The sequence below is a fragment of the Dasypus novemcinctus genome, chromosome 20, assembly GCF_030445035.2.
Source record: "Dasypus novemcinctus isolate mDasNov1 chromosome 20, mDasNov1.1.hap2, whole genome shotgun sequence".
In the NCBI taxonomy this organism is placed as follows: Eukaryota; Metazoa; Chordata; class Mammalia; order Cingulata; family Dasypodidae; genus Dasypus; species Dasypus novemcinctus.
In genome coordinates this window covers 14,749,983-14,775,714 of record NC_080692.1, presented here as the reverse complement: position 1 = coordinate 14,775,714, position 25,732 = coordinate 14,749,983, and the positions used below count along the sequence as shown (strand labels likewise).

The 25,732-nt window shown below is 41.5% G+C and overlaps 1 protein-coding gene across 2 annotated transcripts in view; it reads right to left on the bottom strand.

Annotated features, from left to right (window-relative positions):
- The window catches only part of IL15RA (interleukin 15 receptor subunit alpha), a 55,103-nt gene that overhangs the window by 4,483 nt on the left and 24,888 nt on the right, over positions 1-25,732 (bottom strand). The window contains exons 2-5 of one of the 2 annotated variants that reach the window (XM_058282450.2): positions 13,304-13,498; positions 10,963-11,061; positions 9,384-9,578; positions 8,755-8,787 (exon numbers count right to left, since the gene is read on the bottom strand). In XM_058282450.2, the coding sequence (XP_058138433.1) occupies positions 8,755-8,787; positions 9,384-9,578; positions 10,963-11,061; positions 13,304-13,498 (522 nt within the window). The remainder of the gene's footprint in view (positions 1-8,754; positions 8,788-9,383; positions 9,579-10,962; positions 11,062-13,303; positions 13,499-25,732) is intronic. The other variant, XM_058282451.2, reaches the window with a different exon arrangement.

The following is a 25,732-nucleotide window of genomic DNA, read 5'->3' as shown; positions in this document are numbered from 1 at the left end:
CTGGTGTGAACATAACTTTTAAAAGAATACTTCCATCAATAATAAGCTCCAAGCAGATATGGCCAATATGCCTTAACACTGTGAAATCTCCCTGCGGAAACCACCCAGCTGCCCAGGCAAGTTGACAACCCAGAACAGCTGGAGAAGCCAGTGGGTCCACTGCAGACCACGAGGCGGGCTTGTCTTAGGGACTGCAGAGCTTCAAGGACCTTTGCCCACACAGTCAGGACACAACCAGTACAGAACCTTGCATATGAGGATAAATCATTCATGGCATGGCTTTCAAAATGAAACTACTGAAAAACTAAATATAAGGACGTGGGAAACAGGCTCTGCTGTTCAGGAATGTAAATTGGTACAATCTTTCTCAAGTGCAATTGGCAATGTATACCAAAACCTTAGAGAAGAGCATGACTTTTGACTCTGTAATTTCACTTGTAGGAATTTATTTGAAGGAAATAGAAATGGATAAGCAAAGAAATATTTACTGGGCTATCACTGAAGTATTGTTTAAAATAGTTTTAAAATGTTAATGTAAATCTCTTATAAGTACAGAATTAGTTAAATTGTGATATGCTTATAAATGAGATACTGTTCAGCTATTTAAAATTATGGAATAGATCTATATTTATTAACATGGAAATACACCCACAGTATTTTAAGGGAAAGAAGCTGGTTGAAATAAAAGTGACCAAAATAAATCTCCAGCAAGCTATCTGTGTGCCCATATGAACAGAAAAAAAATCTTGAAGAATATACACTAAAGTACTAAGTAATGAGAATATAATCTTTACTATCTCTAAAAAAAATTGTTTTTTCCCTCATACTTTTGCATTAAAATGTAATCAGAAGAACAATAATATTAGAAGTAACAATAATGTTACAAAAACAACTAGATAAGTAAAAATAAGCATAGAAAAGTTATTCATAAAGAAGTAACAAAACATGGGAGATAAATGAAAGATGTTTTGTGTTTTCAGACTTAACATCAATTACCATTAGGACTAAAAGCAGAAGTATTGTTTTAGATAGTGTTCCTTCATATTATTGGCTAATAAGTTTGGAATGCAATTACTGTAGATGGGGAAATTTATGGGAAAAGGCAAGTCGATGTAAACTGTAGTTCTGCTTTCACAATGCTTCCTATTTCTTTTCAATGGGAATAAAAACTGCATACTCAAACTCTAGAGAAGAGGGCTCCTGAGCAATGAAAAGACAAAGCAGTTTGAATTCTGTGGTTTAAACCCAGACCCCAGCCTCTTCCTCAATTATATCCAGGCACACTTAGTAAAAGAAATTGAAACCGGAACCACAAAGACAATGAAGTAACTTATCAACTGCCAGGTTCCCCACCCTTTTGTGTTTGGATTGGAGAAAAGGGAAGAGAAAGAGAACTGATGACAGAGAAGAGACGAGGGACGAGAGACTGAGAGAAAAAATTGCTTATTGTACAGGAGGCCAGAAAGGCTTCCCAACCGGACTTCCCGTTAAGAACTTACAGTGTATACCAGGCCTAATTCAGAGAAGGCGGCTGAGGCTCAGTAGCCAGCATTTGGTGGGGATGATGGAAATGGCCTTGTATATCCATTCCCCTCATTTAAAAGATTTGAGGGGATTAAAGCCAACACTCTGTTACTCAGGTGTGTGGACAGAATTGGGCATTGTGATTTGCTAAAAGTAAGAATGAAAATAAAATCTAAATCTTAAGACTCAGGCATTTCCAAAACAAACCTAGCAGGAACGTGGATGGGGCTCATGTGATAGAGTTTCCGCCTACCACACGGGAGGACCTGGGTTTGATCCCTGGGGCCTCCTGGTGAAAAAGAAGAGAAAACATGCCTGCGTGGCAAGCCAGTGCTGTGTGAGTGCCCACGTGGTGAGCCAGTGTCCCACGCAAGTGAGTCACGCAGCAAGATGATGATGCATCAAAAAAGAGAGAAGGGGAGAGTCAAGGTGAAGCACAGCAGAAACCAGGAACTGAGGTAGAGCAACTGACAGGGAATCTCTCTCCCCATCAGAGGTCTCCCGGATTGAACCGTGGTGAATCCTAGAGGAGAGAAAATGAGAAGAGAAGACAACACAGGCAGTAAAAAACGGCAAGGCAGGGGGAAGGGAACGAGGGAAACTAACTAAATAAATCTTTAAAAACAAAACAAAATACACCTAACAAGTGACAGAAGCACAGGATCATAAAGGATTTCATACATAGGGAATGCTCCTTAGCAGTGCCTGACAAGCTTTGTCACTAAGGGAGTAGGGTACCTGATGTCCCCAAGGCCAGAAGGGCTATGTCCCTGCATCGGATGACAGCAGTGGTGAAGTAAGAATATCAAGTCATTATCTTGGGCCAGTGGTTTCTTTTTCTATCTTTTATTGTATTGAGTACATAAATGTTGGTTTCAGAGTCGAACTTGGTAAATACTTAATTAATTGAACTAAGCCTTTTAAATTCCATATATTGAAGTAAATTTAATGTAACATTAGCCTTTTGACAAGAAATCTACATTTCATTGCAGTTTAGACCAAACCTGGTAAACCTACTTTGAATGAACAGAGAAATGATCTAGCACAGACAAAGTCTGGGTAAAGGCTGAGTCTATCAACTGCAGCACATTTATTTTGAGATATGAAAGACTTGCGGCATAAATACGTTCTGAAAAATAAGCTCCTAGTGTATTAAATGACTATGGCAGCATAAATACTGTCATGGATGACATTCTAGACAAGAACCAGAGCCCAGAAATTGCTATAAAGTTACTGAAAAAAAAAAAAAAAAAAAAAAAAAAGCTGCCAAACGAGCCAGTATATATATTAGAAAAATTGTGGGTTTACAGATCATGGAAAAATCACAGGATTTCCATCTACCACCCTATTAACCTTGCATTTGTGCTGCACATTTGTTATAGCTGATGAAAGCACATGTTTATAATTGTACTATCAGCTACAGTCTATGGTTTAACTTAGATTTCACTGTTGTGCAGTTCCATGGATTTTTAAAAAATTATTCTAGTACCATATATACAACCTAAAATTTCCCCTTTTAACCATATTCAAACATGTAATTCAATGCTGTTAATTATATTCACAATGTTATGCTACTATTACTACCACCCATTATTAGACGCCTCCATTGTCCCAAATAGAAACTCTGTACATTTTAAACCTTATCTCCCTCTTCCCTACTCCTATCCTATCCCCTGGTAACCTATATTCCAGATCCCAACTCTATGAATTTTCCTTTTCTAATTATTTCATATCAGTGAAATCATACAATATCTGTCATTTTGGGCCTGGCTTATCTCATTCAACATGATGTCTTCAGGGTTCATCCATGTTGTTGCATGTTATCGGAACTTCATCGTTTTTACAGCTGAATAATATTCCATTGTGTGTATGTGCTTCATTTTGTTGATCCATTCATTGGTTGATGGCTACTTGGGTTGCTTCCATGTTTTGGCAATTGTGAATAATGCTGCCATGACCGCAGGTATGCAAGTATCTGTTCAAGTTCCTACTTTCAGTTCTTTCTGAGGAAATGCCAAACTGTTTTCCATAGCAGCTGCACCATTTTACTTTCCCACCGGCAATGAATGAGTGTTCCAATTTCTCCATATTTGCTCCAATCATTTGTAATTTTCCATTTGTTTAACAGTAGCCATTATAATGGATGAAATGGTACATGTGGTTTTGATTTGCATTTTCCTAATGTCTCCCTAATGGGAGCACCTTTTCATGTGCTTATTTGACCATTTGTATATTTTCTCTGGAGAAATGTCTATTCAAGACTTTTGCCCATTTAAAATTTTTTTAAAAAAGATTTATTTCCGCCCCACCCCTTGCTGTTTGTGCTCACTGTCTGCTCTCTTGTGTCTGTTCGTTGTGTGCTTGCCTTCTTTTCGGGGGCACCAGGAACCGAACCTGGGACCTCCCATATGGGAGGGAAATGTCCAGTGGCTTGAGCCACCTCAGCTCCCTTTAATTTTTTTTTATTTAAAATTTTTATTTTAGATTTTTGTGATTGAGTTGAAGGATTTCTTTATAAATTCTGGATATTAAATCCTTATCAGGTCGTGCATTAGTCAGGGCTTTCTAGGGAAACAGAACCAAAAGGAGATATCTGTAAAGAGTATGAGATTTTATAAAATTTTCTCATGTGAACGTGGGGATGCAAAAGTCCATCAAAATTCCACAAGGTAGGCTGCAATTCAGGGGCTCCAATGAAGGTCCTTGCTGAGTTCCTAGGAGATGATGGCTATCTGAAGTTGAGATGGGAATTCTCTCTCTGAATGCTGAAATCACTTCCCCTTAGAAGGCATTCAACTGATTGGATGAAACATCACTCCTTGCTCATGGCAATCTCCTTAGTTGATTGTAGATGTAATCAGCCATTTTTGCCATCAGCTCACTGATGATCAGAGTCCACGAAATGTCCTTGTATTACAGTTAGCCAAGTGCTTGCTTGACGAGACAACAGCACCATTACCTGGCCGAGTTGACATATTAGCCTAACATCACAGGTGGTTTCCAAATATTTTCTCCCTTTGTATAGACTGTCCTTTTACTTTCATGAGGAAGTCCTTTGATGCACAAAAGTTTCTCATTTTGATGAGGTCCCATTTATCTAATTTTTCTTTTGTTGCTTGTGCTTTGGGTATAAGGTCTAAAAACCATTGTCTAACACAAGGTCCTGAATATGCTTCTCTATGTTTTCTTCTAGGAGTTTTTATTTATAGTTAGGGCTTTGATCCACTTTGTGTTGATTATTGTATATGGTATGGGGTAGAGTTCCACCTTCATTCTTTTGCAAATGGAGATCTAGTTTTCCCTGCACCAATTTGTTGAAGAGACTGTTCTTTTCCAAATGAGTGGTCTTTGCCACCTTGTCAAAACTCAGTTGGCCATAAATGTGAGAGTTGATTTCTGAGCTCTCAATTCTATTCCAGTGGTCTATATGTCTGTCCTGTGCTAGTACCATGCTGTCTTAATTACTGTGGCTTTGTAGTAAATTTTAAGACCAGTATTGGAAAGTGTGAGTCCTCTAACTTTGTTCTTTTTCAAGATGGCTTTGGCTATTCAGAGGCCCTTACTCTTTCAAATAAATTTGATGAGTGACTTTTCCATTTCTGCAAAGAAGGTTCTTGGAATTTTTATTGGGTTTGTGATGAATCCGTAAATCACCCAGGGTAGAACTGACATTAAACTCATTCTCATTTTTAAAGGGCAGATTTGGCAGATAAAGAATTCTTGGCTGGCAGATTTTCTTTTTCAGAACCTTAAATACCACTGTCTTCTTACCTCCATGGTTTCTGATAAGAGATCAGCACTTAGTCTTATTGTGCTTCCCTTGTATGTGATGCTTTGCTTTTCTCTTGCTGCTTTCAGAATCCTCTCTTTAACTGTGGTATTTGACATTATTTGACATTAGGTGTCTTGAGTTAGGTCCTTTCAGATTTATTCTGTTTGGGGTGTGTTGTCCTTCTTGAATATTGATATTTATGTCTTTCACAAGGGTTGGGAAGTTTTCTGTCATTTCCTCAAATATTTTTTCTGCCCCTTTTCCATTCTCTTCTTCTAGGACATCTATAATGCATATCTTTGTGCATTTCACCTTGTCATTCAATTCCCTGAGAGTCTATTCCATTCATTTCTCTTTCTGTTCTCCTGTCTTTCAAGTTCAGATGATCTGTCCTCCAATTCACTAATTCTCTCCTCTACCAATTTAAATCTGCTGTTGTGTGCCTCTAATGTATTTTTAATCTCACCCATCATGTCTTTCATTCACTAATTCTGTCCTCCGCCAATTCAAATCTGCTGTTGTGTGCCTCTAATGTATTTTCAATCTCGCCCATCATGTCTTTCATTTCTATAAACTGTTACTTTTCTTTTTAGTCTTTCAAATTGTCCTTTATGCTCACCCAGTGTCTTAATATCTTTTATCTCCTTAGCCTTATATTCCTTCAATTCCTTGAATTGATTTAGGAGATTCGTGTAAACATCATTGATTAGTTGTCTTAAATCCTGTATTGGTCAAGATTTTTTATTTGATCCTTTAGCTGGGCTATACCATCTTGTTTCTTAGTATGGCTTATAATATTTTGCTGATTTCTAGGCATCTAATTATGTTGGTAAATTCACTCTGATGGTCAGTTTCTCTCTCTTGCCTAGTGGTTTTATATCATGGCTCTTCTTTGATTTTTGGTTCAACTTATTCTAAATCTTTAAGACTGCCCAGCTTAAGTTATCAAAACAGGATGAGGAACCCACTCATGGGGCACAAACCAGATTCAAGACTGCCTGGACTCCAAAAAGCTTTTTAACTTATTTCAGCTTCTCGACCTGTCAGCAGATGGTGCTTTTCAGTGAATCTTTCCCCAGGGGTGTCTCTTTCAATCTCCACTCACTGGTGATTCTGGTCTGGTCAGAGCTGAGTTTCAAAATAGGCTCTGCCGGCCAAACTCACTGAAGAGAAAGTACTCTCCACTCTCTGCTGCCCCCTCTCCTTCCAGGGAGGAAAATGTCTGTTCCCCTCTCAGCTGGCCGCAGTGAGCCATGGGTTTTACCCAGACTGTTCACCTTGAGGGTGGGGGAAGGGTGTCGCTGTCGTTCCCAGCTGCAGGGGCAGGTAACTCATAGTTTTCACTTTGGCGTCTTTGTCTGTCCCCCTCCCTCCTGGATGAAGCATAGCACTCTCCTTGGCCGCAGATTCCCCAAGTCTGATCCCTCAGGCAACTTAATGACCTTCTTCCATTGTTTTTACAAAAGAGTTGAATCCTGCCCTACTTCAGTGCCATCTTCCTGGAATCCAGCTAGCATGCTTTTAATTTTAGTTTACATCTTATTATAAGCAAAACTTAAATAATAAATACTTAATAAAATGTCTTGTTTACACCTTTTGTAACACTTGCTTCTGTCTTACAGTTACTTTCAACATGTCTTTCTTTGTATTTAAGCAGGCTGAAGGAAGAAAATCTTATTCCAACAATATGAAATACTTAAAGGAGTTTTTGAAAAATCTTTGTATCTTCATAGTCCCTTGCAGAGAGCTACCTTTGTCCATTGTGGATGCTCAGTTAATGTTTACTACATTACTTTTTAGAATTTGAGAGAAAGTTTTTTTATATTTTAATGAAACAAAAGTCATGAACTGGAAAAAAATAAATGTCAGATTTTTGCCCATAATAAAGTAGTTATTTGAAAATCTACATAGACAAATTGGCTCCAAAATTTCACATGTAGGAATTTACCCTAAAGGTATACTTGCATATATGCAAAATGATTAAAGGTTTTTCACTTAATCATTATTTATAACAAAGAAAATAAAAAACCAAATGGCCAGATAGGTAGTTGGCTAAATAAATTGTGGTAAGTCCACAGAATGGAATATTTTAGAGCTGTTAAAAAGAATGAGGTAGTTTTTATGTACTGATATGCAAAGATCTCCAAGATATGTAATTAAATAAGTCTAAACATGGGTGCAAAACAGTAAAAATAAAACATTTAGCTATCTGGCAATCATTCTCTCATTTTCTTTTTGATCTCTGGAAGGATACACAGAAATCTGGTAGCAGGAGTTGCTTTCTTTCAGCAAGAGGACTTTGAGTCTGAAATGGGACTTACTTTTTAGTCTATACCTTTTTGTAATATTTGATTTCTAAACCATGTGTAATATTACCAGTTCAAAAAAATAAATAATAAGTTCTAAAACTAGATAGGAAAATACGGAATTTTAAAAAAACTTAAAATTAATGTAGTATGTGACATAAGGAAAAAGTTCTGTTCTTCTCATAAATCATGATTTTTGTTTCCATGTCTTTGTCATGAAATGCCACAGTTTTTCCATGAAAATACTCCTCAAAGTGTTTTGACTTTGTCTATGATCATTTTTAAACCATTCTAATCAACTAACTGCTAAAATGACCAAAGTCATCTTTTTTTCCAGATTAATACTTAATGTAGATAAAATGCCACAAATATCTGAATCATTTTCTGGCAGGAAAACTTTCCAAGAGAAAATAAAGATAATTTTGCTCATATCAAATTACAGCCCAAATAATTTGTTTTTGTTCCTTACAAAGCTTGACAAAAGTACTAGATTCTTTCTCACTCTTTGCATTTCTTCCCCCCACTTCTTTATTTCCCTTCTTTTTCCTGTACTCTTCTCTGTTCTCTCCTTTCTTCCCTTCATCTTTTTCTTTCATTCTTGCAAACTCTTTTTCCATTTTCCCCCTTATACTCACTTCCACATTGTCCTTCCTTCTCGCTTAGCCTTAGTGTTGTGTGTGTCTTCTGCAAAAAGAAGCTTTTTATACTGAGAAACTTGAGTGCTCTCACTGTAAAGTACATGGTGCTAACATCTTGGGAAAGATGAATGCACTTTATGGCAGAACAGCAGCATAATTTTAGTCACAGCAGCATTCATTCATGGTTTCCCAAGAGGTCCTGAGCAAAAGCCTAGCACTGCTTAGAACTGTGCATGGCTGAATGACTTTTTTTTTTGTGGTCTTTCAAGTCTCTGGTTTCAACACCAGGAGCTTGACAAAAGCTACCAATATTGAGATAAATATTAATAATTAGGTCAAATAAAGGACCCCATGACTAGGGTGATTAGATCACTTATTGTCCAAACAGACACCGAGAGTGAAGAGGATGCTGTTAGTGATCATGGTGGAGAGCAAGCGTAAACCAGGACAGGTCAGCGAACTGGGACTGGTCACCCTCCTCCTACACCTTGGCGAGACAAAGAAAAATACATACCAGCGACAGCTCTGGAATTGTATGGGTGAGCACCTGCAGAAAAAGAGATTAGAGCTCAATTATGGCTATAGTCTCAAAGGCTCAGACTTCTCACTAAGCAAGAGAAATTCTGGACAGTTTGGCTCTTGCCTTGAAACCCTGGGAGATTCAAGGCCGACATAACCAAACCTGTTTCCGCAAAGAGCAAGCAGAGTCATTCGTTTAGATGCTGTGCCAAATTTAAGAATCGGATATGCTCTTAGGGAAGTTCTAGATTACCGAGGGCAACTCCAGCCCCTAGACTGCTTCCAGATGCAGAAAGCTTCCTCCATCCCTTCTGGAGGGTGCAGGTATTAGGCAGGTCCTTGGCATAAGTTCTGCCAAGGCATCAGGCTAGACTTGGCTCCTCTGGGAGACGGCCTTTCTGTTCCCGCTGTCCCAGCTGGACTAAGTCGGTGGAACACAGAGAACAGAGGCCAGGGCAGGGGGGCTGTGGCAGAGAGCAGAAGGCAGAGGGCTGCTAAGTCGGTCATGGCTTTGGATGGAGTGGTATCATGCCCTGAGGTTATCTCGCTCTAGATGTCAGTCCAGACCGCAGAGGCAGCACGCAGGAAGCAGCCTCTCCTAAAGTTTGCAAAGCGAGGGCTAACCTGGTGTCTCCTGGGAAGCGGAGGGAGTTTGTTCCAAGGTCTTTGCCGTGGTCTGAGGCGGGCCTTGGGAGGACCCATTACTGACTACCCCCGTGGTTCCTGCTGGTGGTTGGGGTGGCATCAGCCTGGAGCCGGGCACAATAGCTGTCTCTGTGGTCACTGTGGTGTCTGACTTGGGAGTGAAAGCTTCTGGCTCTGCGGGGAATTCCAAGACATGGGGAACAGAAATATTCAGAACAGAGTGTCATGTGTCAGCTCCCAAAGAGGGTGGACTTAAGGACGTGCTCCAGCCAGTCCAGCCCTGGGCCAGCCCTCTCCCAGCAAACTTCCACGGCTCTTCTGTGGGAAAATCCCTAAAACGGGCAACATATTTCACCCATCTGCAATGGCCGTGGGACTTGAGAGGACTCTAGAAAATTTGCAGTTATCACAGCACATATGAGAAAAAGATCCCAAAGATGTGAGTAGACTCAGGCTCGTTTACTAGAAAAGGAAGCATGAAAAAGACTGAAAAACAAATGTAACTTTACTTGCCAAAGACATCTGGGATGCTGGTTTTATTTAATCTTTTGTTTTTTATTTTATTTTTACATCTTTGCACAAAAATTTGAAAGAAGGGGAGGCCTGAGATTAAGCCTGTCAGAAGCATTATATTTGAAGAAAGTGTCCTGATCTTGCTCCAGTCTCAGGAAAGGCCTGGCTTTGGGGTCAGCTGACTGTTTTCCTTATCCCCCTGCAGGTGGCCATCCCTAAACTGCAGGGTGTGGCATTACTTTTCACTCTTCTTTTTCCATGAAAAATGTGTCCTCCATTGTGATAAATACAGAACTTAGAAAATGCAGTCCTGGAGCAAAGGGCCTGCAACACCTTTGCCTCTTAGAGCGGGCCATTTTGGGGCGCTGTCCCACGCACTCCCAGCCGCACACATTGTGAGAAGTCCAATTCTGCATGTCTTGTGCGCAGCGGCACTGCCTGCCCTTTCTCTGGACTATTTTTTTTTTAAGGATGTTTGCCTTGGAAGACAGAGATCGTGCCTTCCTCTGGAGCAAAGAGCGGACAAGTTCGCTGCCAAGTGTAAAAGGTTCGCTAAGCTCAGCGTTCCTTCTTACAATGCATGCATTCGATTGGGCCCATCTGTGTGTGTTGCCTGTTGCCTGGTGGGACTTGGGGATAAGGGGATTTGATGCAAGTATGCTGATGCTTCTGCTACTTGCATCTGAGGGGATGTAATAGCTTCCTCTGGCATCCATGTGGCAGGCTAACATACAAGTAAGGTAAAATCTCAGGCCCCTCACTGGTCTTGAAAGGGTAAGCGTCTATAACTAAATTAGACCTTACATATTAACAGTGGGTTTTAAACCACTATCAATAATGAACATAGGAAACCTGAGCATCAAGCAACCTTGATTTTAAAAAGAATATGAAGCCAACGTAAACGCTTATTCTTGACTTTCAAAGTTTGTTCTGTTCCATAAGTTTGCAGTGGAACTCCAGCAATGGTCCATGAGTCTGAGGGATTTACAGGGACGTGGATGGTGGTAGGGGAGAGTGGTCCTTAAAAAGGTTCTGACATTCCTACCTTTTCCAGAAGGGGTGGGACTCTGTGCTTCTGGGGTCATCCCTGCTGAAGCTACTGTGGAGGGTGACACTGGCATTTGGTGAGTCAGGGAGGGATCTCCTAGAGAGAGGACAACCACATGGCGCTTATAATCCTGAGGGCAAGACCTGGGATGGCTTCAGAACTGGACAGATCAACCAACAAAGCAACAACCAAGCAACCAAACCAATCAATCAATCAATCAATCAATCAATCAATCAATCAATCAATCAAGTGGGCTTCCTAGAATAGTTCAGCACAGAAAATAAACAAGAATCAATGTTTCCCAACCCGCAGTTCCCATGCAAGTGCAATTTCATGCATCTCAAAAAGACTGCTCAAGTTAAACATAAAACTTATTTTTTGTTGCAGTAATAGCAACTCAGTTTTACTTTACTGGCTTTTGCCTGGGAAAATAAAGTAGTATTCAACAGATGCAGTGTGTTTAGTGGGAATAAAAATCTTTCCAAACACATAGAGGTTGGGAAAAATGGTGAAGAGAGTTGTTAGTGATAAAAAGATTGGGAGAGTCTTTGCACTAGATGATGCCTAAAGAGTCAACCAGGCTTTGGATTCCAAAATTCCGTGACTCCAGGTCTCCCTCTCTCCTTTTCTCCCCCAACATATTCAGAGCCTACAATAGTTCTCCATCCAAGATCCATTTGCTCAAAGGACTTGGAGCTTTCAGGAAACATTAACTTTCCCTCTTGCAGAAAGGCCCTTATTTTTGCCCCTGAGTTATAGGTTCTAGTGAGTGCCAGGCCAGGCCAGTGTAGGACATCCACTCCCCGTCAATTATGCACATATGAAGCCTGAACATCCAGGGCTCAGGGTAGCCGTCAGACCTGATGCCTATGCAGCATGTGGAAAGCCTTCCTGCTCACCTTTTCTCTGAGGTTTGCATGATTGCCATTCAGGGGGAGAAGGAAGGAGTCACAAGGGTAATGGAAGAGTTAGAAAGTTGGAATTCAGTTAGAAAGGCTCTCCGAGCACACTGGCCACAGAACAACCTACATCCTCCTCCCCTGAGAGGAGCTGAGAATTTTCATCAATATTATATGAGAAAGTATCTAGGCTGTTGCTGGACATACACTAAGTACTCAATAATGTTTGTTTACTGAGAATCCTCTTGGAAGACTGGTAGGTTGAGTCTTTTGTGGACCCCAGAAATCATGTTCTTGAATCTGGTCCATTCGGGGATGTGTGAACCTACTGTAGATAGACTGAGTAGATCACTTCAGTCTCAGTAGGGCGTGACCCAGGGTGGGTCTTAATCCTCTTACTGGAGTTCTTTATAAACAGATGAATACAAAGAGCTGCAGAGATACACCGGCTCAGAGAGAAACCCCCAGAGGCTAAGAGAGAGGGTCCGGGAGGCTGAAATCAGCAGAGCGCAGAGGCATGGAGAGAGGCCCCCCCGAAGCTGAGAGAAGAGCCACAGAAACCAAGAAGCTGAAAGCCATGAGACCTGGAGGAGCCCGAGGAGCCTGATGCCTCCATTTGGACCTTTTCACAGTCTCAGAACTGTAAGCTTCTAAATGAATAACCCCCCACTGTAAAAAGGCCAACCCATTTCTGGCATATTGCCTTAGCAGCTTTTAGCAAACTAAAACAAAGACCATGGGGCCAATGTTTGTTTTTCTAGAGTAAAGAGGAAGAGCAGAAGAGGGGCTGAGCATTCTTGGAAATAGCATTGAGTTGCTGCCATCCCAAGATCGGTCGGCTTATCCAGTGGTAGACTGCTCAACAAAAAGCACTTCTCATGAAGTTCCTCCATACTTGCTCTTGAGGGCTGGCCTGCTGCTGTCCACAGGTGACTCAGCTAAGGGAATCTCTGCTCTGTGGCAACCCAAGGCTCTTGGATGGGGCACCGATGGGGAAGCATGGCAATAACTTCTCTGCTGTCTGCCTCCTAGTGAGAAATCTGGAAAGCTCTCTGGGAAGCAAGCCTGCTCATGAGCAACGCACCCTTGTCTGTAGTCAAAGTCTTGCTACCACAATCTTAAAGCAGCGATGGTAATAAAAAGAATTTACCAGGTTTCACTTCGCCCTCCTGGAGCCTACAAGGTTGATATCAGGTCAGTTTTCTACATGAGGTACCAAAGGCTCACACATGGTACACGGCGGAGTGAAGATGTGAACCCAGAATTGTGTGACCTCCAAAGCCCATGGATTCTCCAAGCCCAGGAGGTGTTGTTCAGAGTCCCACTGGTCTGTTGAACCCCAGACCTCAACACAGGTCTCTCCTTAGCCCCCCGAGGTGGGCCCATCCAGCTTCCCACTCCAGCAAGGGTGGGGCAGGGGCACAGGGTCGACTACTTACTGATGCACTTGAGATTGGGAGTTGTCCAGTAGGTGAGGTTTGTGGCCTTGTCTAACATACACTCAGTCAGGCTGGATGTGCCCGCTTTCCGCTTGAAGCCCAAGATACAAGTATACCGCTCCCTGGAGTTCACATTGTAACTCTTGACCCGGATGTCTGCGTGTTCCACAGATGTGGGCGTGGGGCACGTGATGCCTGCAAAGGTGCAGATGTGAGGGGAGAGGTGAAAAGACATCAATCTTGTTAAAAGGCTTTCACAGGGAATATTTGGGCTGCTGTTAAAGTGTTCTAGTCAGCATCTGCTTTATCCAAAGGGCCCATTAGGGGGGAGGGGGAGAGGGGGAAGAGAGGGAGAGGGAAAGAAAGAGGGGGAGGGAAGGAGAGAGGGAGGGAGGGAGAGACCTGGGTATCATCAATGGAAACCCTTCTCCTTCACCCTTCACTTCCACCAATTGCCAAGCCCTGGATCTCTCTCGAACATATCCATCTCCCTCCATCTCTCTTGCCCCACGCTAGACCAAGCCTGAGTCTCTTGCCTGAAATTGGTTGCATGCTCTTTCTGCCACCCTTTAATCCACTCTCCACAAGGCAGCCAGCATGATCTTCAGAAATGCATTTGATAATGACACTCTCTTGGGCTCCCACAGCTCTTAGAATAAAACCCCAAATCCTTAAGAACTCCTCAAGGCTCTGCGGGCCTGGCCCTACCCACCTCCCAGCTGCTCTTCCCCTCACCACACTGGCCTCTGGTCCCCCTGGGCCAGTCACTGGTGCATAGCCACCTACTGCCTCCTCACTCTTGGATGGTTAGCTCCTACCATCCTTCCTAGCTTACGTCAATATAACTTCCTCAGAAAAGCCTTCCCTCATCCCAGAGAACAGGTCCCAGAGCTCTGTGTTATCACTCTTTATAATCTCTTTCCACGGTTTGTATTTCAGATTTTCAAGATTATGTAAATAATGTGTGTATCACATCTGGACTGTAAGCCATGGGAGAGTAGGGGCCAAGTATGTTTTGCTCAACATTTTATCTCCTGTGCCTAATCCAGTACCTAGCAAATTTGTAGGTACTCAAGGAATCCTTGTTGAAAGAAGGGATAGATGAACTCTCTTCCCTAACATTACAGGCTTAACTCTGACCCCCTTATATAAATAAGTTCAACTGATTTAATTTCTACATGTGTCACTGGCTGATCTTATGAGTCTCACTTTATTAGAACCAGATGGTCCTACTGTTGTGTTAGCTGAAATCGGACTTGGACTTCAAAATTTCAACTGAATGTTCTAGCAATGGTACACTAGCTATATTCTGTGAAGCTGAGAGGTTTTACAAATTAATACCTAAGAAGAAGAAGAGGGACTGTAATGTTGGCCATTTCCATCTTGGGGATAAAATATTTTGCAACTGACTTTTTAAAAAAATCATTTATGGCCTGATGATACTTCTGCATCCTTCAAAAAATTCCTTTTCTATATAAAAGCATTTAACCTAAGCATTAAAGACAATCTGACTTTAATGAGTTGTAGAAGTACTTAATGATTTTCTTCTACATTACGTCATAAAAATTGCAAAAAGGGAAATCTGTTTTTCTCCACCACACAAAAATGAAGGAAATTCTTATTTATCAAGTAATTAATGGAAAATTCCAAGGATCGCAAGAAAGCATCTATCTAGAAGACTTGATAACAGTTAAAATAATGTCCTCTTTGGCACTGATTCTGTGACAGGTTACACAAAGAAACCCAAAGAAGGTCCTTAGTTCTTAGAAGGTGAGGAGCCAGCTACTGTGCTGCCCTACCATGTGAACCACTTCCTCCAAACCCATATGGTCAGTGAATCCTTGCTTAGGCTCAGTTCCTTCCAGTGCCATGGAGATTCTATTGCAACTAAAGTTAAGAAGTAGGATTTTTCTTTAGGCACTTGAAATAAGGATATGCTCTTATACTATCCTATTAATTCAATATATTATTCTTAGATTTTCTTGTGTGAATAAGAGATGAATGAAGAACTAGTTGCTAAGGCCAAATCTTGCCTTGGGCAGTGGAGGGGGCTGAGAGTTGGCCTTGTTGGAGAGAAATTCCTACGCAGCTTGTTATATTGTCCTGATGCTTGTAAAGACATGTCGAGAAAATACCTGCCCCTATTACTAAAGTGTGTATATAGGCTGAGTGGTTCACTGTCTGAGAACCTGGTACAGGGCAGCTACCCAGGTTTCCAAGTCAGCTAAAAAGATAGAAATCTATGGGCTGTTCACAGATGAATGGTACCAAAAATTCCAAGAAGAATTAATATCAATCCTGCTCAAAATCTTCCAAAAAATTGAATAGCAGGGAACACTACCTAACTCATTCTATGAAGCTAACATTACCCTAATACCAAAGCCAGATTAAGATACTACAAGAAAAGAAAACTACAGAGCAATTGCTCTGACAAATATAGATACAAAAATCCTCGACAAAATACTACCAAACCAAATCCAACAGTACTGTAAAAGAATACACCATGATCAAATGGGATTTATTCCAGGTATGCAAGGATAGTTTAACATAAGAAAATCAGTTAATGTAATACACCACATTAACAAAACAAAGGAAGAAATCCACATGATCATCTCAATTGACTCAGAAAAGGCATCTGACAAAATCTAGCACCCCTTCTTGATAAAAACCATGTAGCACTCTAGGAATAGAAGGAAACTTCCTCAATATAATAATGGGCATATATGAAAACTCACTGCTAACATACTCAATTGTGAAAGACTGAAAGTCTTCCCTCTATGATCTGGAACAAGACAAGGATGCCCACTGTCACCACTGATACCTCAACACTGGACTAGAACTTCTACCCAAAGCAATTAGGCAAGAAAAAGAAATAAAAGGCATCCAAATTAAAAAGGAAGTAGTAACACTTTTTCCTTATTTGCAGATGACATGATCCTATATGTAGAGAACAAATCCACAATAAAGCTACTAGAGCTAATACACAAATTCAGCAAAGTGGATGGGTATAAGATCAACATGCAAAAATCACTTGTTTATCAGTATACTAGAAATGAACAATCTGAAGAGGGAAATTTTAAAAATTCCATTTATAATAGCAACTAAAAGAATCAAATATCCTTTAACCAAGGATGTAAATAAAGGACTTAAACAGGGAAAACTACAAAACTTGCTAAAAGAAATCCAAGAAGAACTAAATAAATGGAAGGACATTTCATGCTCATGGATTGGAAAACTAAATATCGTTAAGGTATCAGTTCTACCCAAGGTGATTTATAGATTCAATATAATCAAAATTTCAACAGCTTACTTTGCAGAAACGGAAAATCCAATCATCAAAATTTTTGGAAGGATAAGTGGCCCTGGATAGTCAAAGATACCTTGGGGAAAAAAAAGAAGGTGGAGGACTCACACTTTCAGACTTTAAAACATACTAAAATGCTACAGTGGCCAAAACAGCACAAGGATTTCAGAAGTAGATCCTCATATCTATGATCAAATGATTTATGAAAAGGCTGCCAAATCTACTGAATTGGGAAAGAATTGCTTCTTCAATAAATGGTGCTGGGAGAATCAGATATCCATATGGAAAAGAATGAAGGAAGACACGTATCTCACACCATATACAAAAATTAACTTAAAATAGAGCAAAGACCTAAATATTAAGAATCAGGACTATAAAATTCCTAGAAGAAAATGTAGGGAAGCATCTTCAGGATCATGTGTAGGGCAATGGTTTCTTAGACTTTACACCCAAAGCACAAGCAACAACAACAAAAATGAGATAAATGGGACTGCATCAAATTTTAAAACTTTTGTGCATTAAAGGACTTTATCACAAAAGCAAAAAGACAATCTACCCAACAGGAGAAAATATTTGGAAACCACATATCCGGTAAGGGTTTATTATCCTGAATATATAAAGAAATCCTACAACTCAACAATAAAAAGACAAACACCTGATTTAAAAATGGACAAAAGACCTGAATAGACATTTCTCCAAAGAGGATATAAAATGGCTAAAAAGCACATGAAAAGATGCTCAACATCATTTGCTATTAGGGAAACGCAAATCAAAAACACAATGAAATACCATTTCACACCCACTAGAATGGCTGCTATTGAAAATAAAACAGAAAATGACAATTGTTGGAGAGGATGTGGAGACAGCTGCTGTGGAAGACAGTTCGACATTTCCTCAGAAAGCTAAATGTAGAATTACCATATGACCTGGCAACCCCACTACTAGGTATATACACAAAAGAATTGAAAACAGGGGTTAAACAGATGTGTGCACATGAATGTTCATAGTGGCATTATTCACAATTGCCAAAAGATGGAAGCAACCCAAGTGTCTATCAAGCAATGGATAAAGAAAAAAAGAATGAAGTCAAGATACATACAACAACATGAATGAACCCTGAAGACATCATGTTGTGCAAAACAGGCAGACACAAAAGGGCAAATATTGTTTGATCTCTCTGATATGAAATAACTAGACTAAGCAAACTCATAGAGTCAGAATGTAGAATATAGATTACCTGGGGATGGGTTGCAGGTAGGTAATGGGAAGTTAATGCTTAAATTGTACAAAATTGCTATGTGGGTTGATTGTAAAGTTGTAGGAATTGATGGTGGTGATGGTAGCACAACATTGTGAATGTAATTAACAGCACTAAATTATATACATGAATGTGGTTAAATGCAGAAAATGTAGGTCATATATATGTCATTAGAATAAAAATTAAAAGGAAAAACAGGTGGTGGACTTGGCCCAGTGGTTAGGGCGTCCGTCTACCACATGGGAGGTTCGTGGTTCAAACCCCGGGCCTCCTTGACCCGTGTGCAGCTGGCCCATGCGCAGTGCTGATGCACGCAAAATATGCCGTGCCACGCAGGGGTGTCCCCCGCGTAGGGTAGCCCCACGTGTAAGGAGTGCGCCCCGGAAGGAGAGCCGCCCAGCACAAAAGAAAGCGCAGCCTGCCCAGGAATGGCGCCGCCCACACTTCCCGTGCCGCTGACGACAACAGAAGCAGACAAACAAACAAGACGCAGCAAATAGACACAGAGAACAGACAACCGGGGTGGGGGGGAAGGGGAAATAAATAAATAAATAAATAAATCTTAAAAAAACAAAGGACTGTACAACACAATGAACCCACTGTAAGTGATGGACTATAGTTAATAGCACAATTATAAAAATGTTCTCTCATGAATTATATATAACAAATGAACCACACTAATGTAAATTAATAAGGTGGTATATGGGAATCTATATTTTATGTATTTTATGCAAGATACTTCTGTAAACCTATCACTTCTCTAACAAAAAAATTATTAGTTAAAAAAACAAAATCTATGGGCTGCCTATAGCTGCCGGGTAACTTGGTTATCAGGTAGAGAAACTCTAAGGTGATTCCAGGTAAAGAAACTCCAAGCAACTCTTTGCCAAGCAGCTTGCACATCTCAGGTGAGAAGCCTGGGACTCAGACAAGGTAATTCAGTGAACAGTCTTTCTGCTAATGAGGAGCAGATAAGGGGGAGACTAACTATTGTGGCAGTAAGATTCAGAGACTGGAATAGGATGCCCCCACTCAACTCCACAATTGCCAATCATCCATCTTAGGGGTCAGAACCCACGGCCCAGGGGCCAAATCCACGTAGTTTTGGTAAAGTTTTATTGGAACATAGCCACACTCATTCATTTATATATTGTCCATGGCTGCTTTAGTACTACCATGAGAACCGAACAGTTTCAACAAAGACAGTGTGACATGGAAAGACTAAAATATTTACTCTTTGACCCTTTACAGAAAAAGTCACCAACTCCTGCTTTTTGTAGTCTCTATACAAATCAATGCACTTCTTAATAAGACCAACTGCCTAGTGAATCAGCAAAGAATTTGGTGCAGTGAGCAGAGTAATGGAGGATGACAATGGTGATACAGCCCATGTGAAAGATAAAAGCCTTTTTCATGGCAGAAGCCAATCTAAGTCAAAAGACAAAATGAAAAAAAAGTATAGCATATCATATGTGAAGAGCTCCTGAAAATCAATAAAAAACCACAAAATCCCATAGTAAAACAGGAAAAATATATAAATAGCTCACAGAAAAGAAATAAATATGGCTCTTAAGTATATAAAAAGGTGCTCAACCTCATTTATAATGAAAGAAATGTACAATTAAAGTACATGTTGTGGGAAAGGGTTAAGTTTGATTTTCACAAAGGGGCAGCGGGAGCCACCTCAGCTGTTCGAGCAGGTAGGGTAGGGGTTCTAGTGGCTTTGGCGCGCCAAGAATTTGAAAAGTGGTGCCGAAACAAGGGAGGGCCAATGGTGCGTGCTGGGGCAGAGCCAAAGGTGAGAAGTGGGGGCGGGGCCAATAGTGAAAATGGTACCAAATTTGAAAAGTGCACCAGGAATGAAAGTGGTGCTACATCCGCCCAGCCTGCCAGAGTGTAGGGAAAGCAGGAACTGCAATTGAGAGCAGGAACCCGGGAACTTAGATGATTCAGATAGGCTGTAACCCCTGAAGTATCCAATCAACAGGGAACAGGGGAGGGACCTGCGTGTTAGGTTTAGGGTATAAATATCAGTGTTTCAAGAAGCAGACTTGGCCCAGTGGTTAGGGCGTCCGCCTACCACATGGGAGGTCCGCGGTTCAACGCCAGGCCTCCTTGATCCATGTGTAGCTGGCCCACGTGCAGTGCAAGGAGTGTCCTGCCACGCATGGGTATCCTCCGCATAGGGGAGCCCCACGTGCAAGGAGTGCGCCCTGTAAGGCGAGCCGCCCCACGTGAAAAAAGTGCAGCCTACCCAAGAATGGCGCCGCACACGGAGAGCTGACACAGTGAGATGATGTAAGATAAAGAAATACAGATTCCTGGTGCTGCTGATAAGGATAGAAGTGGTCACAGAAGACCACACAGCGGATGGACACAGAGAGCAGACAACTGGGGGGGGGGGGGCGGGGAAGGGGAGAGAAATAAATAAAAAATAAATCTTGAAAAAAAAATAAGTGTTTCTTGCTGTCTGGCATGCCAGCCATTTTATCTAGGTCGTGCGCCTGTTCTTGCAAGATTGCTCATAAAATTCTTTTCTCCTCCACAATCGGGGGAGCTTTTATTTTGTTACAGGTGCAGCTTTCTTTCTAACAATCTTGGAGGCTCATCTGGGATCCAAAGCTTCAGAGGGGGACCCCTGGGGTGGAAAAGGGGAAGGCACGCTCCACGGATTGAGCCATCTCAGACTTCTGCTGCTGGGGGCCTGCCTTTGATGGCTGGAAGGACCCAAGACCAGATGCTTAGATCTGCTGATTGTGGATGAGAAAAGGGGAAGGGAAAAACCTGCCTCTCACTGACCAGGTAACCCTGGCCAAGGTAAGAAAAGGGACTAAGTATTGCCTTGGTGGTAGGGAAATTCTGATGAGTCTGGGCTTGAAAGAAGCCCAGCCAAGACTCAGAATGGGGAGTAGAGGCAGTCGGTCAACCAGGGCGGGGGTCTCTCTAAGATCCCCCAGAGGCATTCCTCCAGATAGTCCATTAGGGAAGATGTTGGAACATTGGACCGATAATGACTGGACCAAGGGAAAGGAAATGACTGCCCAATGTATTCTGGCTAAAATATGGGGCAGATGAGGATTGGCTCTGTGCCAACCTTGCTTTCATAATTCTTTTCGTGTTTTTCTGTTTGTTCAGTGTATGTTTTAATACCTCCGGGTGGCAATATTAATTTGGCAAAGAAAATTCTTAAAGGAGTTCTATTCAAATGGCTAAAAATTTAAAAAAATTTTAAAAAAGGAACTTAATAAAGTATAGAAATCTTGAAATGCCTAAATTGAGAAGAATAATTTATTATTTTTTTACAGAACAGAATGAGGGATATGAGACTTAAGTAGACATAGAAAGGCATAAAAGGTTTATGAGAGTACTGACTAAAATTTGCTAAGTTTGTTTAAAAGAATGTGTTTTTTCCTAAGATAAGATAGCTGGTTTTCATAGAATCAGGGTGGAAGCATGTAGGACAAAACTTGAATGCATATGGCAAGTTAGAAGGTATTGTAGAAGGAAGCATTAAGTAAGGGAATTTGTTTTGTGAAGGCAGAGTTTGTCTTGAGATGAAGCAACTATTGTCTATTGGTTACATATAGTTACAAGAAGTTTGTAGAAGGAATATTTAAACCAAAATGTTTGAATGGCTAATTCTAGTAAGTCATTATTAAACAGAAACTGAATAGATTTTAATAACAGAAAGTAGCTTCATAACAGGAAAAACTGTCAGAGGCCACCTCAATCTGCATATTAAAGTGGTGGTAAAGGAAGATAATCTTGATTCCACTGGACATCTGTATTGCTGAAGTAAAATACTTGTTAGTTAATGTCATCATGGTGAAGGTGTAGAAGTAAAAAACCTGCTTGATGCTGAAGGACTCTATGCATCAGGCCAGTGGAATGCTGGAGCCTACCATCCTAGCTTCTCTCTAGGGTCAACAGTGCTGCAGCATGCTGGCTGTGTGAAGGACATGCTAAATGGAGCAGTGACTACCGGAATGCTGTGAGTAGACCTTAAACATAATTCGCATTATGGTGTTGCAAGTCTGGAGCTTAGATCTATTAATTGTAACTCAAAAAGAAACTTAAGCATTCATTAGTGCATTGACTGGTATTAAGTACTGTACCTATATCTCTCCTATTAGAGATATATGCTTGATGATTATGGTGATATATTTTCTAGATCACATGCAGAGGAATATTGAACATGTTAAAAGGTCCTGGTAACTTATTTTCTAAGTAGTTAATGAACATGTTTAAGCCAAGTCTCCCTCCTAGCCCTTATTCTAAAACCTGTCCCACTCATATCCTGGGGAGGACTGGTAAACCCACATGCCATCCTACCAGGGCTAAGCATTTTCCAACCAGGAAGGAAACAGTAAACGAGGTGGCTGGGATCCACTTCAGTTTAACCCCTTCAAAATAGTCTATGGGACCTGGAAACCAGTTTCTGATGAAAACGTGCAAAATAAAGCTCATCAACTTTGAGAAGTTGCAGCCTGTAGGCACCTGACCTTTTCTATTTTTGTGGCCCAGTATCCTTTCAATGATACCTTATATCCTCAAAATTCTAATTACGTTTATTTCTTCCATCTTGTTAGATATACAGGGATTTCGGCCGGTTTCACCCAAGGCGCCACAGTCGTCTTCCTCCAACCGTGATAGAATAGCAAGAGGGTTTCACACCTTGTCACGTAAGGCAGGAAGCAGTTACAAAAGAGTGACCATTGTCCTTCAGCATCCCTTTAAGAATGAAGGTGTAAGCTCTCAGAGGGAGATAGAGGCTTCAGAGGGACTCAAACGGGCACTGCTGCAGGCCCCTCTTCTGCCCTCCCTTCCCTTGAGAAGCATTCCCATCTTTTTTTTACAGTGATAAAGGGACAGCCTTGGGGTTCTGACCCAAATCTGGGAAAGTCAAAGGAGACCTGTAGCCTTCCTTTCCAAAATCCTGGATCCTGTCTCCAGGGGATGGCCCGGATACATTCAAGCTGTGGCAGCAACTGCTCTCCTGGTAGAAGAGAGCAGGAAGCTGATTTTCAGAGGAGCCTTGGTCGTTAGCACCCCTCATCAGGTCAGAACTATTCTGTCTCAGAAAGCAGGAAGGTGGTTGACTGATTCCCAAATTCTGAAGTTTGAGGCTATCCTAATGGAAAATAATGACTTGGTATGGACAATAGACCACAGCCTAAACCCAGACTCCTTCCTTTGGAAGGGATCTGACCAGATGAGGCCCCTGAGCATGACTGTTTAGACCTGACTATCAGACTTGAGTTCAGTCTGACCTCGGGGACCTTCCCCTACACTTGGGAAAAAAGAATTATTCATAGATGGGTCTTCTAGGGCCCTAGAAGGAAGGAGCACAATTGCACAATGGCTATGCAATTGTGGATGGACTAACTTGTGAGGTTAAAGAAGATGGCCGATTGCCTAATGACTGGTCAGCTCAAACCTGTCAACTGTATGCATTAAGTCAAACCCTCAAATTATTAGAGGAAAAGGATAGTACAGTCTACACTGACTCCAAGTACACCTATGGGGTAGTCCACACCTTTGGAAAATTTTGGGAAGAAAGGGGATTGATTAACAGCAAAGAAAAAGGACTAGTCTACAGGGAATTAATAAAACAAGTATTGGCCAATCTACTCTTACCCAGGGAAGTATCAGTGGTGCATATAAATGGACATCAGAAAGGTCATATGTTTGAAGCAAAGGGCAAAAGGTTAGCAGATGAGGAGGTTAGAGAAGCCTCCCTTAGTTGCCCTTTGAGGTTGCTGATCTTGATACCCTCCATTCCCAAAGAGTTTGGGCTCCCTACATTCTCAGAAAAGGATATGAAAGAGCTGGAGCAGTTAGGAGTGACCCTAGATGATCAAGGGAGGTGGGTCCTCCTGATGGTAGACAAATGTTGAATAAACAAATAAGGAGAGAGGTATTAGCAGTCTTACCCCAAGGGAGTCACTGGGGGCTACAGGCCATGTGTGATCTGGTTCTTAAGTATTTCAGACGTGTGGGCTTTTACACTGCAACTAAATACGTGAATGATGCATAATTTGGTAAAAGGTCAATAAGAAAGTCTTAAGGAAGCAAGAGCAAGGGGGATGGGAACCAGGCCTCAGGCCCTTCCAGAGTATTCAGGTTGATTACACTGAAATGCCCCCGATGGGTCGGCTAAAGTACATTTTGGTTATTGTACATCATCTGACAGGATGGGTGGAGGCATATCCTCTGGCCTCAGCTATAGCATCAGGAACTTCTGAAATTATCCTTGAACAAATCTTTCCTCGTTATCCGTTAGTGGAAAATATAGACTCAGACAATGGTAGCCACTCCAGAATATTATGCAATGCCTGGGTGTCACATGGAAATTCCATATACCTTGGCACTCACCATCTTCAGAGAGAGTGGAGAAAATGAATCAGACTTTAAAGAAGCATCTTTCTAAATTGGTCTTAGAAACAAAATTACCCTGGATTAAGTGCTTACCCATAGCCCTATTGAGGATTTGAACTGCCCCTAGGAAAGAATTGGTAATCTCTCCTTATGAAATGCTTTCTGGCTTGCCTTTTCCTAGGAGGACTGGAGACCTTCCTTCCTTAGAGTCAAAGAATCTCTTCCTTAAGAATTATATATTGGCTCTGTCCACTACTTTGTCATCCCTAAGGCATCGTGGTTTGCTGGCCTAGACCCAGCCTCTTTAATTCACCGTCCATCAACACCAGCAGTTGGGTCCTAATCAAGTTGTGGAAGGAGTCCAAACTTCAACCAACCTGGGAAGGACCCTATCAAGTTTTGTTGACAACTGAGACTGCAGTCCGGACAGTAGAAAAAGGCTGGACCCACTACTTCTGAGTAAAAGGTCCAGTACCCGACCCAGACGATAAGTACCCAAAAACACCGTCCGAGGCCTGGAAATAACCCCAACTCTGGAACCCTTAAGGATCACTCTGAGAAGGTGATAGTTGGGAGGACATATTCAAAGGGAAAGGACTGCTCAGACTCTTATATCAGTGAACTTTGAGGGAAGCTATCCCTTCACTTAGAGGGAAGGCTATTATCTATATCCACCTTGTCTAGTGCCTTAAGAGACTAGCAGATGAAGGATTTAATGTTCCTGAAAGTGACAATAATTATACTATGATGTTTCAGATTCAGGTCATGACAAACCCCATTAAATTGATAAATGTCACTGAAGGTCTGGAGTCCCAGACCATGTAGTTTGACACCTGCCAAGTAATAGCCTGTGGGAATTTGGAGCAACAGCGATGGCTGAGTGGGGAAAATAAATACCTATGCCCAGAGCCAGAGGGGAATGGGTACAGTCAAGCCCTCCCCCTTGCCCCTCCTGGGACGATGTATGGTGGACTACCCAGTGTAAGGGATGGACCATGAATATGTGATGGGTCTCACCAAGTTCGAGGCCATTAAAGGGTAAAAATATCCTTTTATAAAGGAAATACCCCACCAGACTGCAAAAGTCTTCAGTAGTAATAACTATTACTAGTAGTAATAGTTATCCAGTAGCAATAACTATTAAGAAGGCAGACAAATTAGAAACTGGGAGTGGCACCAGGAACCAAGTAGTCGATAGAGCAAATGGAATGGGGTGGATGTTACAGGTAAAGATCCTCCGGGGAGGTTCCGTATTCGAGTCCTTCCTCCCCCTGTAGATATGACATTGACAAAGCCCTCTCCAGCTAACCCTGCAGAGGTACCAAGGGAAAACCCACCAAAGACCAGTGCCCTGATGCAGAATGATCCCAGAGCAGTCAGGATACTTAAGGCAGAAAATTTTAAGCAGACCATAGAAATGGAGACAAGATATGGAGACACAAATGCCTGGGTAGAATGTGTCAAACATACAATCCAGAGTCTAAACAAA